Source organism: Mastigoproctus giganteus, chromosome 1, assembly GCF_048544385.1.
Source record: "Mastigoproctus giganteus isolate SK-2022 chromosome 1, ASM4854438v1, whole genome shotgun sequence".
Classification (NCBI taxonomy): Eukaryota; Metazoa; Arthropoda; class Arachnida; order Uropygi; family Thelyphonidae; genus Mastigoproctus; species Mastigoproctus giganteus.
The window spans coordinates 125,470,091-125,489,530 of record NC_143575.1 but is presented as its reverse complement, the minus strand read 5'-3'; the positions used below and the strand labels follow the sequence as shown (position 1 = coordinate 125,489,530).

At 36.9% G+C, this 19,440-nt stretch overlaps 1 protein-coding gene across 3 annotated transcripts in view; it reads right to left on the bottom strand.

Moving 5' to 3' along the window:
- The window catches only part of LOC150091123 (long-chain-fatty-acid--CoA ligase 4-like), a 387,488-nt gene that overhangs the window by 116,593 nt on the left and 251,455 nt on the right, over positions 1 to 19,440 (bottom strand). For all 3 annotated transcript variants that reach the window (XM_090374375.1, XM_090374358.1, XM_090374366.1), the window contains one exon: positions 9,184 to 9,323. In XM_090374375.1, coding sequence (XP_090230501.1) covers positions 9,184 to 9,323 — 140 coding nt within the window. The remainder of the gene's footprint in view (positions 1 to 9,183; positions 9,324 to 19,440) is intronic.

Here is a 19,440-nt window from a genome sequence, read left to right as displayed (position 1 = left end):
CTTGCCAAGGATTTCTCGTAATCTGCCTTCGCCTGCCTAACCTCCTTTGTAACTTGGTTGCATATCAACTTGAATCTATCATAGGCTTCTGTGTCATGTGTTAATTTGTAAGTATCCCATGCATTTTTCTTCTCTGCCATATGCCTCATTAGTTCATCTGACATCCATTTTGGCCTAAACCTTGAACAATATTTCTTAGTTGGTATGTAAAGCCTAGTAGCTTCCAAGATAAGTTCTTTGAATGCTTCCCATTTTGAATTTGCTGTTGGTATCATCATCAGTTGGTCCCACTGTATAGAATTTAAATACTGTCTCAGTCCATCGTAGTCGCCTTTATGGAAGCAACAACCCTTCCCTTTACCCCTAATGGTAGTTACCTCTTTGAGTAAATCCCACTTCAGCACACTGTGATCACTGCCACCTAGTGGTTCATTTATCTGCAGATTCTTAATGCATGAAGAATCACTGCTGATAATCAAATCAAGAGTATTACTCCCTCTGGTTGCCTCCCGAACATGTTGATGTAGAAAACAATCATCCAATAAATCCACAAAAGCCCTGCTAGTGTGTGAGTGACCAGCCCCCAAATTCCAGTCAATATCTGGGAAATTAAAATCTCCCATTATAAGACTGATTTACTGGCCCACTCTACTTCCCTGTACAGTTTCTTATTATACTCATCAGAGTCATTAGGTCTATAGCACACTCCTACTCTCAATTTTGATCTCCCAATGCTTATGTCACACCAAACTGACTCAACACTGCACTGTCCAGCGATGTCTACTGGCTTCACTTCCTTGGTTTTTATGTGTTTCTTAACTAATAGCATAACCCCTCCCCCCTTTCTATCCTTTCTGTAGACGTACTCGCCAAATTCCAGTTCTGCATCCCTTATATCTGTGTGACACCACGTCTCTGATATCCCAACAATATCTGCCTTTGATGTTTTGAGCAATACCTCAAATTCATCAAATTTATTTACTAAACTCCTAGCATTGGTGTACACGCAAGTATACCTGCACCTGTTTCTATTCCTGGCTACCCTAACACAACCCATGTGTTTACTTGTACCGCAATGGCTCCCAGCAGTCTCTGAAATATCATGCATCTTGTTTTTCAGGCTTCTGCTCATTCTAATAGAAGCAGTGCAAGAATCTCTTTCACCTCTGCCAGTGGCTACTGTCAATCTATTGGTCTTGTCTCCTCCCAAGCTATCAGTTTTCCGACCCACCTAACACTGCCTCGATAGCATCAGCAAATATTCTTGCACCCTTTCTATTTAAGTGTATCCCATCCCTGTAGAAGCAATCTCTTCTGTTAACAAGTACAGTCCAGGCTGAAAAAAATTCTACCCCTTGAGCCTTGCACAATCTTTCCAGGGCTGAATTGATCGACAGGGCTCTCATCATATACTCCCTCCTATCGTGTCTGGGCAGAATTGCAGACACTTTCAAATTCCAAATCGGATATGGTCGGTGATTGCTTAGTCGGCCCATACCTGTTACCATCCCACATGAACTACGCAAAATATCTGATTTTTCTTGAAAAAGTTGTATCAGGTTTACTTGATGTGAGATGCAACATTTGGTTTCAACATGACGAGGCGCCTGCCCATTATGGAAGGTGTGTTTGTGACTATTTGAACAGGCATTTTGGGTGTCGATGGATTGGTCGTGGTGGACCCGTTGCCTGACTCCCACACTCACCTGATTTATCGAGCCTTGATTTCTTTCTGTGGGGGCCTTTCAAATCTATCATTTATCAATCGCCTGTGGAGATGGAAATGGATTTTGTGGCAAGACTCGTCTGCGCTGCTGTAACTGTCAAAGAAACTCCAGGTGTGTTTGACTGTGTCCGCCAATCCATGCTGCGTTGGTGTCATGCATGCATCACGTCTCACGGTGGAACCTACGAGCATCTGTTGTAACATCATGAAATGCCTCCATCTCTTACTCCATTGTTAATATTATGTCAAATAAATGTTTGCCACTAATTAATGTCTTGTGTTATTTCTGCTTCTTGTGCCTCTGCTACTACTTTCCTGTGACGTTTCCAGTTATGGGTTCCTATGCGATTCACATTCCTTTAGATGTCACCTACCTCCCCTAAACGTTTGTACGAATATTTTTGAGACACCCTGTGTGTGTATATATATATATATATGGGTCCGCAAACTTTTTTTTTTATGCTGTATGTATATATACATATACACACATACAGCAGACTCTTCATTTACTGGGATCTGATTAACCAGGACACTTCAACACCAAATGAAAAAAATAATAATAATAAAAAAAAAACAACCAGAAATCATAAAATTCAAGTAATAACTAGAATAGGTATAAACAGATGTTTTGCAAGTCGTAAATAAGCACCGTTATAAGCTGTCATTGAGAGATTATCTTACAGCTGTCTTCACACCCCAGCTCAAGAAAAAAAAAAAAAAAAAGAGACCAAATGTTTAGTTTCTTTTAGCGCATTGCGTCGATTGTTCTATTCTGTTGCACTGCTAAAGGACAAATTTTTTTGCTATTTATGTCAGGGATTTTGGATTTTTTTTTTGTTTAGAAATCACGAAAATGATGGGCAAACAAGAGCTGTGCTTTCAAAAAAAAAAAAAAAAAACTTAAAATTATTCAAAAGTTTGAAAAGGGTGCACCATTAAATCTCTAATGAACCATTATAATGTTGGCGACAAAACCATACGCAACATTGTAAAAAATAGAGGGAAGCTATTAGATTTAAAATCGACATCGTAAAAACTAAATGAGTGTCCCAATATGCACTACTCGCGTATTGGACACGCGAGTAGTGCGTGGCAAGTTTTTTTTTTTTTTTTTTTTTTAATCTATCGCCATACTTTTTACGTAGGTTATTGAACATTTTTCGATATGGAAAGTCCCCGACTTATGTTACATTATTTATATTTTTTTATATGACGACTGAAGATTTCAGTGAAGGGGACACATTTCACCATAATAACGTAAAAACCCACAAAATTGCAGCCATCGGTATTATTGCAAATGCAATAAGATTGAGTTTACTACCCATTTATAATAGATTGGGCTAACAGAAAAGCCCAGTAACCCAGAAAGTGCAAATTGTTTTTGTTTTATGGCAGTGACCTCCAGAAATGAGCTTTAGTAAAATGTGAGCTCGCGTGGGGTGATAATAGTGAGTTTTCGCCTTAAACCTGTGAAGTTCTTTTTCAGAAAATTTAATTTTGACTGTTATCATGGTGCCAACTAAGAGAACAAGTGACAGCGGTACTGGTAAATCTATCAAGAAAAGGAAAGTAATCGATTTAGATTAGAAAATTAAAATAATAAGGATGTATGAAAATGGCCAAACATTAACAAGTATCACACGGAAGTCAGATTTGTCAGTTGCAATGGTGAACACAATAAAGGAGACAGACAATACGAGAAGCAGTGAAGCGACTGGCACCAATGAAGTTAACTATAATAACCAAGGCTACGAAATACAAATCAGGTTTTACAGTACAATAACATGCATTTTTTTTCTACCTTTTATGTGCCACTCTAGCTACTTCACTTCTGTGCCCAGATACAAAGTTTTTAATTGAACTAATTAAAAATATATAACTATTTTTCTTAATTCTTCTGAGGATATGTGGTTTTTGTAATTTTTACATATCAGGGATATGTCAAAATTACAGTACCAATATTTTATTAGTCATTTCTGAGTTAGTTACACAAAACATGACTTACGTAAAAAGTCCTGGAACTTTTTTTTCTCCTCTATCCTGGAAAATCGAGAGTCTACTATATATATATTCCATGACCATTATTGGCCTCGTGGTCCTCTGTCGATATGGGGCATGATGGTCAGTCTATTATTTTGATATTTTAGTTTTTTGGTAGTTTCTTTAACCCTTTTTTGGTGATATTTCACGTCTTTTGGAAATGGTACCTTCGAGGGGGTTCCGCTAAATTATGTATAATTGGCATTATTTTAAATTTACATCATGTTTTATTAATTGGGTTTAATGACTTAATTGACTAAATTATATAGGGGATTATCGACTACCTTTTGTCCTACTACCGCTACTTTCCCTTCCATGTTTGTTTATTTTATATTATTTTACGTTTCGTTTCGCCTCTGCATTATTGCCGTACTACTGGCTGATGTTTTTATTTTAAATATCATATTTATTTTAATTATCAGATATATATAATATATATATATATATATATATATATATATATATACACATATATATATATATATCTTAATTTCATTTAATTTCAGGTAATCTGCTTTTATCTTGCAGGCATATTTATTCTACTGTAATTACACTTGATAGGTCAGCAACCCTACTCAATACACTGATCATGTACACACACACACACACACACACACGGTTATCTGAAAAGAAAATTCAAAGTTTTACATTTAAAGCAACTCAACCTTATTCTTATTTTTACATAAATATATAATAATAACTTTATTTATCATCAATTTGCTATATGTAGAACAAATAATTTGACTGGTTCACATGGTCTCTATCTTATTATTTTATCATATTACTATCCATGTGAAACCCCTGACAGCATGCCATGATGGGCATATCGAATCGTATCTTACTGTACAATAAAGGTTAATTACGACACTCAGGGTAGTGGAGAATGAAAAAGACCTGCTGGGTAATTGTGCAGTCAGACATAAAATTCTCTGAGCAGTGCAGACAGGTTGCCAGTAGAGCTCATGGGGTTTTGTCACTGATATTACAGAAACTTTGCTATCAGGGATAAGGAGGCAATTATCTCTTTGTATAAGGTCATGGTTAAGCTGCACTTTGAGTACTGTATACAGGTCTGGAGGCCTCGCTTTAAGAAGGATGTAGAGCTGCTGGAACAGGTACAGAGGAGGAGAACCAGATTGGTGAGGGGAACAAAAAGGTGCTCTTATCTAGTCTTCAGTTCTGCAAACTGCAGCATCAAGCCTAAGCACCTGCAGGGAGATCTGACTGAACTGTTTAAAGCCTCTGTAATGGATTGAGTAAGCTGAATGTTAATTGTGTTTTTGCTGAGACCACACACAACACGGGATATAAATTTAAGTTGAGGAGGGATGGTTACAGGATAGATGTGCACAAGTTTGTCTTCAACCAGTGGGTGGCTGATTGTTGGAACAGGCTTCCATCTGTTATTGTGGAAGTGGTCGGGTTGAAAAAAATTCAACAACCAGACAAAATTTTGGAGAGTACAGATGGGTGAACTGTTTTTTTTTTCCTTGCTGATGCTATATAAGCTTGCTTTCTTGCATCATTTACCATTAGTACTAGAATCACCAACAGTTTTGGCCATTCTTATTTTGTAGGCCTATGTGCTTCATCCATTTCTTTCTAGTGTTAACATAAGTTTTACAGCTCCAGCTACCAGAGAAGTTTTTCTTAAATTTTTGATGCTTTATTGACTTAAATTGGCATATTAATTTATTTTCTAAAATAAGCTTTATATTCCAAGTTACGATACTTAGTTTATTTTGAACTTAGATAGAGATTTTGTAGGTTATTACTTAGTATTGGTAAGGGGTATCCAACTTGTTGGACAAGATTTTGCAGCTCTGGCAAATGCTGTTTTCAATTATATTCAGCCATTTTATTGACTTAATATTAAATTATTTTCTATAAGTAGCTTATAGTCCTAGCCAAGCTCCTTGGTTTATTTGCAATGTTGAAAGTTAATACTTAGTGTCCCTAGTTTTTACCATTCGTAACTTGCCACCATTGTTATATGATACAATGTATATTCAGAACTAGATAGCATTAGGTTTAACGTAAAACTAGAAACACGTAGCACTGTATTAGAAATCTGTTAGCTTAGTATAGTATTATTAATTAATCAGTAAAATTTATTAATCTTATTAAATTTCACAGAAAACTCATGGTACTCATTGTCATCAGGGTAAGTTGGTGTATGACAGGTCATGTGATTAGGGAGTTGGTATCAGCCATAGGCAGTCTTGCCTACACTCAAATGAAATGAAAAAGCTGTTTTAGCATTAGCAGAGGCATATGATGCAAGAAAGCAAGCTTATTCAGCATCAGCCAAAAAAAAAAAAAAAAAAACAACCACTACTCCCATTTCACCCCTCAATTCGTTCGAAATACCTGTCCAGCTGAGCCTTAAATTTGTTTAGGCTATCAACTTCAACAACAAGCGATGGAAGTCTATTCCACAAACCAACTGCCCGCTGGCTAAAGGCGAATTTCCGCACATCTATCCGACATCCGTCCTTCCTCAATTTGAATTTATGCCCTCTCAGGTGATTATTCTGAGCAAGAGGAAGAATCCCATCGGCATTGAGCATGCTCAAGCCATTCAAAGCCTTGTACACCTCTATCAGATCACCTCGGCGATGCCTAGTCTCCAGGCTCTGTAATTTGCAAAACTTAAGCCTTTCTTCGTAAGAGCAACCCTTTGTTCCATTCACTAATCTTGTTGCCCTTCTCTGTACTCGTTCCAGCAGCTCTACATCCTTCTTGAAATGAGGCCTCCAGACCTGTATACAGTACTCAAGGTGTGGCCTGACCAATGCCTTATACAAGGGAATAATCACATCCCTGTCCCTGCTAGAAAAATTCCTGTATATCATTGACAAGACACCATGAGCTACTCTTGCAGCTCGTCTGCACTGCTCAGAGAACTTCATATCTGCCTGCACAATTACCCCCAGGTCCTTTTCATTCTCTACCACTGTCAGCGTAGTACCACAGAGTTGATACGTTGATCTGGGGTTACTGTTTCCCATATGTAGTACTTTACATTTGTCAATGTTAAACTTCATTTGCCACCTCTCAGCCCATCTGCTCAACCTTTCCAGATCCTGTTGCAGCAGCATAGTATCAGTAGTGTCCTTAACAACCCTGCCAACCTTTGCATCGTCTGCAAACTTGGACATTAAGCCTGATACACCATCAATATCATTTATAAATACAGAAAACAACAATGGACCCAACACTGAACCCTGAGGAACTCCACTAATAACATTAGTCCACGTTGAGCAGTGTCCATTGATTACCACTCTCTGTCTTCTGCCACTCAACCATCCCTTTATCCATAGCAGCAATTTGCCTCGAATGCCACACTTCTCCAATTTGTGCATCAGTCTTCCATGCGCAACAGTATTAAAAGCCTTTCTAAGATCCAAATATATAATATCAAAGTTATTCCCTGCATCCAGTTCTTTTGTGACTACATCATAGTATCCAATCAAATTGGTCAGACAAGACCTGCCCTTAACAAACCCATGCTGTGTCTGAGCTATAACTGAATTCTTGTCCAGATGATCCTGCAGTGCTTCTTTAACCAGTGCCTCCATTAATTTTCCTGGAACCGAAGTTAAACTAACAGGTCTATAATTACTTGTGTCAGCCTTTGATCCTCCTTTGTGAATTGGGGTTACATTTGCACATCTCCAGTCCATGGGTACCTCCCCTGAGTCCAATGAAGCTCTCATAATTATGGCTAGGGGTTTGCTTACTTCCTTTGCTGCCTCCTTTAATATAACTGGATAGATCCCATCCACCCCAGGTGCCTTTTTTATGTTTATCCTCAACAATCTCTCCTCCACTTTCCTCTCAGTTATTAGAAAATCATCTAGCTCACTGCCAATGTTTACTTCACCTACGACATTCCCCTTCCTGAATAACTCCTCATGTGTGAATGTAGATGCAAAATACTCGTTTAGATTGTTAGCCACCTGAGCTGGATCCTCAACTGTTGAACCATCAACATCCAGTGGACCAATCTGATTCATCCCTTTCCTTCTTGAGTTTAAATAGGTAAAGAACTCTTTTCTGTTTTTCTTTGCATCCTTTGCCAAGGATTTCTCATAATCTGCCTTTGCCTGCCTAATCTCCTTTGTGACTTGGTTACAGACCAACTTATATCTATCATAGGCTTCCACGTCACCCATTAATTTGTATGTATCCCATGCATTTTTCTTCTCTGCCATATGTCTCATTAGTTCATCTGACAACCATTTAGGCCTGAACCTTGAACAATATTTCTTGGTTGGTATGTAAAGCCTGGTAGCTTCCAAGATTAGTCCCTTGAATGCTTCCCATTTTGAATTTGCTGTTGGTAACATCATCAGTTGGTCCCACTGTATAGAATTTAAATACTGTCTCAGACCATCATAGTCGCCTTTACGAAAGCAAAAACCCTTCCCTTTACCTCTGATGGTAGTTACCTCCTTGAGTAAATCCCACTTCAGCACACTGTGATCACTGCCACCCAGTGGTTCATTTATCTGCAGATTCCTAATGCATGAAGAATCACTACTGATAATCAGATCAAGAGTATTACTCCCTCTAGTTGCCTCCCGAACATGCTGGTGTAGAAAACAATCATCCAATAAATCCACAAAAGCCTTGCTAGTGTGTGAGTGACCAACCCACAAATTCCAGTCAATATCTGGGAAATTAAAATCCCCCATTATAAGACTCTCTGATTTACTGGCCCATTCTATTTCCCTGTGCAGTATCTTATTATACTCATCAGAGTCATTAGGCCTATAGCACACTCCTACTCTCAATTTTGATTTACCTATGCTTATGTCACACCAAACTGACTCAACACTGCACTGTCCAGCGATGTCAATTGGCTTCACTTCCTTGGATTTTATGTGTTTTTTAACTAATAGCATAACCCCTCCTCCCTTCCTATCCTGTCTATCCTTTCTGTAGACGTTGTACTCCCCAAATTCCAGTTCTGCATTCCTTATATCTGTGTGACACCACGTCTCTGATATCCCAACAATATCTGCCTTTGATGTTTTGAGTAATACCTCAAATTCATCAAATTTATTTACTAAACTCCTAGCATTAGTGTACACGCAAGTATACATGCACCTGTTTCTATTCTTAGCTACCCTAACACAACCCATGTGTTTACTTGTACCGCAATGACTTCCAGCAGTCTCTGAAATATCCTGCATCTTGTTTTTCAGGCTTCTGCTTCCTGTTAAACAATAATACAAAAGACAAACAAAAACTGTAATGGGCTGGATATAAAAAAAAAATATGGAAACTAATTGGCATAAATACCTAAATTGTGATCGATTTGTTTTTTTTTCAAAAATCAAGTACCATTATTAGAACAAAATAAATAATTCTTATTTTACACCCTTAGTAATATTAAAGGAAAAACATACCTGTCACAGACTGGAGTCTTAAAGCCTTTTTTAAGCCAGAAAAGCTTATACTTAATGGCATACTCAAATAAGCATTTGGCAAATTGTCCTTTGGATTCTATAACTTCATAAACACTCTTCTGAATCCGATCTAATATAAGCTATACAAATAAATATTTTCAAAGTTCATAAAATTTTTTTTAATGATAATTACTTTGCAATATGCACAAAAACAATTTCTCTTAAAATATTGCCTCTAAATGTTGAACATGCAGTAATCCAATCAATCTGTCCTTAATTGCAAGTAATATTTCTTGCAATTAAGGACAAGAAATATTTTAGCAAAAGATGCTAATCTTATTATACAGGTAAAAAATTAGAAATTTCTATACTTTGTTTGTACTTTGTTTATAAAGGTTTCAAAGTTTTGGGAATAGGCAGTAAAGGCTATAATTTTCCAGATATAAGGTATACAGTTCAAGATAAGTGTTAACAGCATATTATAAAAGCAATTATTTGCTTTAAAAGGGAGAAACTTTAATCACATCAGAACATCACCTAAGAGTTAATTCAGAGATGCAAGAGGCTGGTCTAACTTTCAAGGGTAGTTCATTTAACTGTGATGTAGAGTGAATAGTCAAAAAGGATATACGAGTTGAGTTATACATTCATGCAAATAGTCAGGTGGCCTATTTTCGCTTTTATGAGCTTGAACTTGACTTCTTCCTTCAATTTCAACACATACTCAGAGCTGAAGTTCAGGTGTCACCGGGAGACATTTATTGCCATCCTGGGCTTGCCTTACGAAGTAACAGCAGGTAATCTCAGATTACTTGTTATTGCTTCATAATATGGGCCTTTACAAATGCTCTATGTATTTTTAACCAGTAGTAAAGTGACATAATAGCAAGTTAGTTAATGTATGCAGTGTGTTATATTTCAGGCAATTCAATTTGTTTTCCCTACTTTGTTTTTCAGTTATTAATTAACTAATTTTCACATTAATATAGTTATCTTCTTGACAATTAATTATTAAGATCATAACTTTATATAAAACATTTAAAATGTCAGTAGTTTAGATTCTCTAAACTTAGCCATTCAGATTAATTACAATTAATTTTCTCTCTACACATATGTATCTCTTCCCAAGTGACACCAAGTTCGCGAGTGTTACATAACAACACATACAAAGCACACATGGATTGTCCAAAGCTAACAATGCTGCAGCAAAACTACATTTAATCTCTGAATTTCTTTTTTAAATGCAAATTGTATGGAAGAAAGAAATAATAATTGCTGGATTATTATTTCATTGAAAATCTGTCCACAAGATGCACTCTGTTACATGGGGATGAATGGAAGTGGTGAAGGCAATAGGTGTGTGTGTGTGTGTGTGTGTGTGTGTGTGTGTGTGTATATATATATATATATATATATTTTTTTTTTTTTTGCATATATATATATATATATATATATATATTTTTTTTTTTTTTTTTGCATATATATATATATATATATATATATATTTTTTTTTTTTTTTTTTGCATATATATATATATATATATATATATATTTTTTTTTTTTTTTTTGCATATATATATATATATATATATATATATATTTTTTTTTTTTTTTGCATATATATATATATATATGCAAACATGCCTAAAAATGTTTGGAAGATTGTGCAACTGTTTTAGCAATGTCTGCTTTTTCATTACTACATATACGAACTGGCAAGGTATAAAACAAAATAAAATCATAAAATGAAGCCTCACTACCTCTAAAGATGTTTATATTTAGGAGCAAAATTTTGCTCTCCACTTATTTTTTATTTACTGCTGGTTCCTTAAGGGCAGGATATTCTGCTGGTTCACCTTTTGTGGATGTAATCATTTCTGGTGCCCACTGGTTTAACACTACCTCAGATGGATTGAGTTACTGCCCCTATCGTAGGGTGGCTATGTACTACAGAAGCCCACTTCCTCATTGGCAGGGGAAGCAGCTTTCCTAGTGATTGTTGCTTCTGGTGGTGAAATGGCCAGAACAGCATAACCCACACTATGCAAACCAAACAAACTCACAAAACTGGCCTTTTCTAATTTCACTCTATACTGGCAACAAGTGGAGCTGAACTGATGATTCAGATGCCTAACATTAAACTCATACATAATACATACTCCTAAAGCCATTAAGGATGCATGGAGCTTAACAGCAAAGATATTACTATCTGGTGGTAGCTAGATGGAAAAAGTGGTAAAGGGAGGAACTTGAGCCCCTGAAGATAAATCCCAGTCCTATTCTGCCTGTCCTTTTGGAACAATGTTTTTACAAATTCCCTACAAACTGAGTCACCGACTATAGCTATTTCCTGTGGGACCAAGAATCTCTTCTGAAGAGAATGTAATTGTGTTGTGTGATGCTGCGACATGGGCTCAAGCACTGGGGTGGGTGACTGGGTGCTTGATGGTTCCTTCTCTTTGAATTCTTTGAGGCATCAACCCTATCCTTCAAGCCCTCGCATAATTCCATGAGTGCACCAAATTTGCATTTAATCTCCTCATTCTCTTTGCAACAAACATACAAAGGCATCCCATAAGCCTGCATCATGTTCTGCTAAAGGCAGTTTTGCAAGAAGGGAACAAGTAACACACAACTCCCTTCATAAGTTCTGCCATGAATCAAAGCATTCCTGCTACTTTGAGCACTTTGCTTTGCTGCTCAAGTCTGAGTCACAATTTTAGTATAAGTTTAGTTTAAAAACAACTCACGAAACAAAGAAACTGAAGAGAATAACACTATTTTAGATTACATTATAAAAACATTTATATTGCTATAGATTTATAGTTTGCATGCCCAAGAAAACACTTTGATACTGATTACACAGCTATAAAACTGAAAAAACCTCAAGGCATATATCAACGCTACAACAATTTCAGCAGAATTCAAACATTCTTATATCAATATAATACAATGGCAGTAGAAGTAAGTTTGGTTTTTTAAGCAACTTCAAAGGCCAAGTAACAAATAAGTTTACCAACTTAATCAGAAGGATACAAATAACCACACTACAAAACTCAAATCAAATGTTACCAAACAATCTTTAATTAATAAAGTAAGTTTCACAGGAGCTCCAAAACAAAAAAAAAAAAAAATAAAAAAAAAAGACACTTGCACTGGTAGCATCTATAACTGTTAAACTTCTAAACAACATCAAAAAATTTTGAGCACTCTCCAGCTTACGTAATACTCGACTTAAGGAAATTTGACTTTACACTGAAATATAAGTTGAAATTTGCTATATAACTAAGCTATTTATCTCTCTAAAAGGTCATTTTTATAATGGAAATTGCACTACACTTTCATCATTATCATATGTTCCATTATAAGAATCAATTTTGAATGCCTTTGTGATATTTTTCTAAAACACACTTCTGGTTATTTGGTTTTTTTTTAGTAGCATTAGCAACTAAGGCCATATTGCTCCGGGGATATGCAGTGGTCATTCCCTGACCTTTCCGCATCCTCCGTATTTAGTGGTCACGAGCTCGAACCCCGGTCTAATTAAGAAGCGTGTGCTATGCACTGCTGCTCCTGCCCACCTGGCTACGGAGGCATCACACATTTCTGGAGGTCACTACCATAAAACAATAAAAACAATTTGCACTTTCCAGTTTATTGGACTTTTCTGTTAGTGCAATCTATTATAAGCAGGTAGTAAAAACTATCTTTTTGCATTTGCGATAATACCAATGCCTGGAATTCTGTGGGTTTTTTTTTTTTTTTTGGCTCTGGTATTATGGTGAAATGAGTTTCCCTTCACTGAAATGTTCAACAAAATAAAAAAAACAAATTTTCAGAATCTTCTCTTTTCCTATTTACTTATTACAATGGAGACGGGAAAGGGACCAATGGAAAGTGAAAATGCTAGCAGTGCTAGGAAATGGAGCACTGACTTAGAAATGAAGGTGATTAATTAAAAAGTATGAAGCAGGACAAAGATTATCATCTAATGCATGGAATTAGGTCTCGCTGCTTCAACAGTGAATACTGTTTTAAGGGACAGTGTGTGTATAAAAGAACATGTTAAAGGGTCAACACATTGAAGATCAACAGTGATCACAAAACAGCATTCAGGTGTTATGTCGAAGATAAAAAATTTATTAATAATATGGATGGAAAATCAGATTCAGCAGCAAGTGCTAGAGTCCAATGGCCACTCAAGCAAAATCAAGAAGTACTTGTGAAGATATTAAGAATAAGCATGGCAAACCCCAAGCCAAGTTGATGCAAAGCAATGGGTGGTCTAATAGGCTCAAGCATCGTGCTGGTTTCAAAACATTAAAGCATGCGGCGAAGTCGCCAGTGCCGATTCTGCAGCTGCAGAGAAATTTTGTGATGCGTTGGGAAAAACCTCTTCTAAATCTTCACGGCCCTCAACTTCCGCAGCGGCATACTTATCAGCCGGAGAGTTAATTCTGCCAACGATGCTCGGTGGTAAAACTTTCTGAAGTTTTTGTACAATTTTCTAATATTTCCTGCGCATGAGATAAAAAGAATGAATAAATAATTCTATTTACATGTTCGTCGAACATTTCTTTTTTGTTTCAATAAAATTCAAACAAATTTGTGAGTGCTGCATAAACATTTAGTGAAATTCCGACTTAAGTAGAGTTCCGCGGAACACAACCCTTGTGTATGTCAGGGAGTGGCTGTAGTCTCTTTTTACCAGCCTAACCATTCATGTAGCACTATTACTTAACTATTATGTGCTAAGGAGCTTGTTTTCTCTCCTATATGCATGTGGCTTCCACAATAACAGTTTAAGTTATTCAATAATTCCTGTCTTCACTCCCCACAAACTGTCATCCCAGTTGATATAAAAGCAGCTTAAAATTGTAATTCCCTTCATGAAACTGAAAGCTTCGCTTTTACCATTAAATAACAAGGCTTCATTCATCACTATCTACTTTAGCACTTTGTGATCATTCACTGCTAACCTATATTGTCAACCCTATGATACATCTGGAGTGCTGGTAATCAGTAGTTGCATAATACTCTTTTCTCTAATGGGCTGATACAGATAATCATTCAACTGATATAAAAATTTTGTCCCCCATTGAGTTTCCCTTTCAGTCACTGCAATCAATAAACTGACAACTCCCATAACAAGGTACTAGCACTTACCTTCATAATTAAATTATGAAATAAAATAATGATTATTAAATTATTATAGGAACTCTTCATTTTATAGCATCTTATTTACATAATAGCAATTGTAGTGATATTTTTAAAATGAGTTAAATTTGTTGTTCTGGGATTTTTCTTAACTCCAATTAGCATCCATGATGAATTAGTGCCTGTTGCAAGGGCCACATTTGCCATACCCCAGTTATGCCTCTTTGGTCAAAATTCTGTTTCTCCAAACTGTCTGCACAGATGACAGCAGAGTTTTTTTTTTTTGGTAGTCGTTGGCGCATCAGCTTCTGTGGCCATAGTGCACCTCCCAAGGTTTTTGCAGTACTTTGATCCAAGCCCGAGGCGGGATTCGAACCCGCGACCTTTGGGTTGCCAGGTAGGCACTTTACCCACCTGGCTAGCCCGGTCGGCACAGAGAGTGGTAATAAATGGACACTGCACTATGTGGACTAATGTTATTAGTGGAGTCCTCCAATGTTTGGTGCTGGGCCCATTGTTGTTTTGTGTATTTATCAATGAAGATATATCAGGCTTAATGTACAAGTTTGCAGATGATACAAAGGTTGGCAGGGTTCTTTATAACTGTAAAGACAATATGCTAGTGCAACAGGATCTAGAAAAGTTAGGCAGATGGGCTGAGAAGTGGCAACTAAAGTATAACATTGACAAATGCAAAGTTTGATTTGATTTTGATTTGATTTGATTTTTTATGGCGCATCGGCAGCTAAGACCATAATGCGCCAAGTCACAACACAAATGCAAAGTACTGCATATGGGAAGCAGCAACCAAAGAGAAATGTGCCAACTCTGTGGTACTATACTCAGGGAGTTAGAGAATGAAAAAGACCAGGGGGTAATTGTGCAGTCAGATATAAAGTTCTCTGGGCAGTGCAGATGGGCTGCCAGAGCAGCCTGTGGAGTTTTGTCAATGATATATAGGAATTTTGCTAGCAGAGACAAGGAGGTGATTATCCCCTTGCATAAGGCAATGGTCAGGCCACACCTAGAGTATTGCATAAAAATCTGAAAGTTTCATTTTAGAAAGGATGTAGAGTTGCTAGAACAAGTACAGAGAAGGGCAACAAGATTGGTGAGAGGAACAAAGGGGTTAAGTTCTACAAGTTGCAGTATCCAGAGACTAGGCACCTATGAGGTGATTCGACTGAGGTGTACAAGGCCTTGAATGGCTTGAGCAGGCTCATTGCTGATGAAATACTTCTGCTTACTCAGATTAAGAACCTAAGGGGGTTGAGGAAAGAGTTATAGAACAGATGTGCGGAGGTTTGCCTTTAGCCAGCAGGTGGTTAGCCAGCTTAGCTGAAATTCTTCTCAAGAAGAATTTCAGCTAAGGATTCTTCTTGAGAAGAATTTCAGCTACGGATCATCCCTAGCTGAAATTCTTCTCAAGAATTTGTTAGCAAATTGGCAGTACTGGGTTCGATATTATAGCAGCTGCACATAAATATAAAAATACGTTCACCACCGTGAAACAGCATTTTGAATGGTGGTAGTGCTCCTTACATTCACAGACTTGGGAACTGAGGAAAAAGGTGTTGCAGAGTAATATATCTTGCTGTGGCAAGTAAGTATCACCTTGACCATGAAGTTTAGTGGTGGACTGTTTCAGCTTTTTCAGACTTCACTGGCAGTAATGTCTCAAACTCAAAAGAGAAGTTCTTACAATCCAGTCTGTCTTTCCCCACAATTTCAATTCCTAGTTCCTGCATAATACTGAAAATTTTGCCTTCATTCATTTTACTGTCCCGTCTTAGTGCCCTACACTCTCAATAAAATCTTTAAAGTACCTAATTACCAAGTTCGGCAAGCCCACATTAGGTTTTTCCTCATATAGGTATCCTTCTTAAATGGCTCTGGTAGCTGATTTGCAGGAGAAAAGCATCAGACTTCCAAGATTTCAAGCTAATACCTATTAAATGCTGGAAGAAAGTATGTATGGAAGAATGGTTGTGACAACAGCCAACCTCCACCCATAGTGGCAACCGCCCCCCCCTCCTGATTAGAAGCAAGCATGCCTTCTAGTCAGAAGACGCCATCAATTAAAATATTATCCATTTTGTTCATTGGTATAAATTATCACATAAAATCTGTATTTGTCACTGTTTTTTTCAATTTGTTTCTATTGTGCATTGTTTTAATTTCATGTGAAGTAGCATTCTGTAAATCTCTGTATATCTGTGAATGGTTTTGTTGAACATGCACCATGGAAACCCAAATGTAAAAATGTTGTGTTTAAATTCATAATCTAATTTTTTCAGATCACAAATTTTTATTGCTCTGAATATTAGTATTTTGATTGTGCTCTTTTCAAGAATGAATGATCCCAGTTCACATATTTGATTAGCATCAACGTGTGATGAATTTTTAACACTCAAAGAGTATGTACACCAAATTGCCAATTTGCATTCTAATGTCAGTCTTCCTCACACTTCTAGTCCAATGCAAACACAAATATACATGGGGCATTTTAAAAGTGCATGGCTAAAGTATGAAGGGTTTATTTGAAGAGACTGATAACATGTTACTTTTCAACAGTCCCCTTTAGAGTCAATACACATTTACCACTGATGCTGCAATATTCTGATTCTGACTGCATAGAAAGTTCTCTTGGGCTTCCAGGAATGCATCCACTGCAGCAGTGACATCACTGTCAGTGGGAAAATGGATGCCAGCCAGGTATTTTTTTAAATTAGGAAATAAGTGAAAATCTGATGGAGCTAGATCTGTGAATATGGTGGATGGTCCAAAATTTCAAAGCTGTATGCCTGCTCACAAGGCTCCTTTGCCAAGCTATCCTCAGTGTTTGTCTGATGGTTTCTGCAACCGCTTCACAAGGTCTGCATAATGTGTCCCTGCAACTGTCTGGCCTTTCTGAAGGTAATCCACTAGAAAACCTTCATCAACATCCAAGAAAACTGATGCCATCACCTTCTCTTAACAATTTTGAGACCCATCACGCTGACACTCTTTGCATATCGAGAACCTCAATTATATGATACTCACATTCAGATGAGATGCCAAAGACAATTGCAATGTACTGACCAGTTCACACATCGATCACTCATCACCAAGAATTGACTTTCTTTGGATGAGAATGCAAGCTATGTTTCCACTATCTGAACTGCTCCTTCGTCTTTGGCTGAAAATGATGGACCCTTGGTCATAAAGCTTGCAAGGAAATTTGCCGAATCTGCTTGAAAACAATATAAAAATGTTCACTTAGATGACAATGCTTGTGCAATTTTGATTTGCTGTCAACTTTTGGACTCATTGTGCTACCACCTTTTTCATAGTAAGAACCTCTTATTAAGTGCTACACAAGATCATGCACCTTGTCAACTTCTGGAGTGATGGATGTTGCAGGTCTTCCATATATGGCTTGGGTCATCTCATAGGATCTCCCTACCTCATTTAATTTCTGTTGCCCACTTCTTAATCATAGAACAGGAAGGAGCAACCCCAAACAGTGAAACATATCTTCATGAATTACCTTTGGCATTAGTCCTTTTCCCAAATATTGGATGACTGCACGGTGACTGATTTTGTTGACTTTAATACCTGCAATTAAAAAAAAAAAAAAACCAAGTGTTTATTGAAACTGCATGAAACTTGTGGGTTATAATTTGAAGTACAGCCACACCCCACTTACGTAATACTCTACTTAAGGAAATTAGACTTTCCATAAGTTTTTGCCGGCCGGTGCAAACTTAAAAAAAACCATGGAAACGTATTTTGCATACTCTAGGAATAAATGGAGGTATCGTGAAAATATCGTATGTGAACCCAATAACACTTTTTTTTTTTTTTTTTGGGTAATTTGTTCCAAGACCTCGGAAGTTGAAATTTTCGCTATACAACTAAGCTAATTATCTCTCTAAAAGTCAATTTTATAATAGAAATGGCAGAACACTCATCATTATCATATTCTATCATGTTCTGTTACAAGAATCAATTTTGAACACCTATGATATTTTTCTAAAACACATTTATGGAGGTCATTACCATAAAACAATTTACACTTTCTGGTTTATTAGGCTTTTCTGTTGGTGCAAATTTCTGTCGGTATATTATAAATGGGCGGTAAACTTGATCTTATTGTGTTTGTGATAATCCTGATAAATAGAATTCTGCGAGTTTTTAATTATGGTATTACGGTAAAATGAGTTCCCCTTCACTGAAATCTTCAATCATATAAAAAACAAATTATTACAATCTTCTCTTCATTCCTATTTACTTATTACAATGGTGAAGGGAAAGGCCCAACAGAAAGTGCAAGTGCTAGCAATGCTAGGAAACGAAACAAAATTGATTTAAAAATGAAGATGATTAATTAAAACGTACGAAGCAGGACAAAGTTTGTCATCTATTGCACAGAATTAAGTCTCGCTGCTTCAATAGTGTTTACGATTTTAAGTGACAGTGCACGTATAAAAGAACATGTTAAAGGATCAATGCAATTAAGATCAACAATGATCACAAAACAGCATTCAGGTGCTATATAGAAGATGGAAAAGCTATTAATAATTCATTGAAGAGGCCTCTGGAGTCAACAACTGATTCATCTATGATGCTACTAAAACGCTGACTCAAATCGACAATATGCCTTTATTAAACAAAAAATAAAATGGTATATAACAAGAATAAAATGCAATAAAATATAAAATTAAAAGCACTAAAAAGATGTTTAAAATCAAGGGTAGAAACCACTAAAACAGGAGCTTTCGGCAGCAGCAGCGGCTGCCTTCATCAGCAATAATGGTTGCAGGTTATCCCATATATATGTACACATATGCGCCAGCAGGTCCGCAACACGAACTATGATACCTGCGCATGGTTCACTTCTCGTGCGTTGGAACCAGAAATGGAACAAACCACTCTAAATCATTTGTCTTTCCTTAGGATAAGGGCTTCAAAGAGTGGATGAATGCAACAGCCCTTATCCTTATTAAGATAATAGCATCCAGACAAACATATCCTTAAACTCTCTAGCCATTTCCGGTTCCAAAAGCCATGCACTCTATCCACGATCACAGCTTTAGCTGTAATGCCATGCCCAACCAT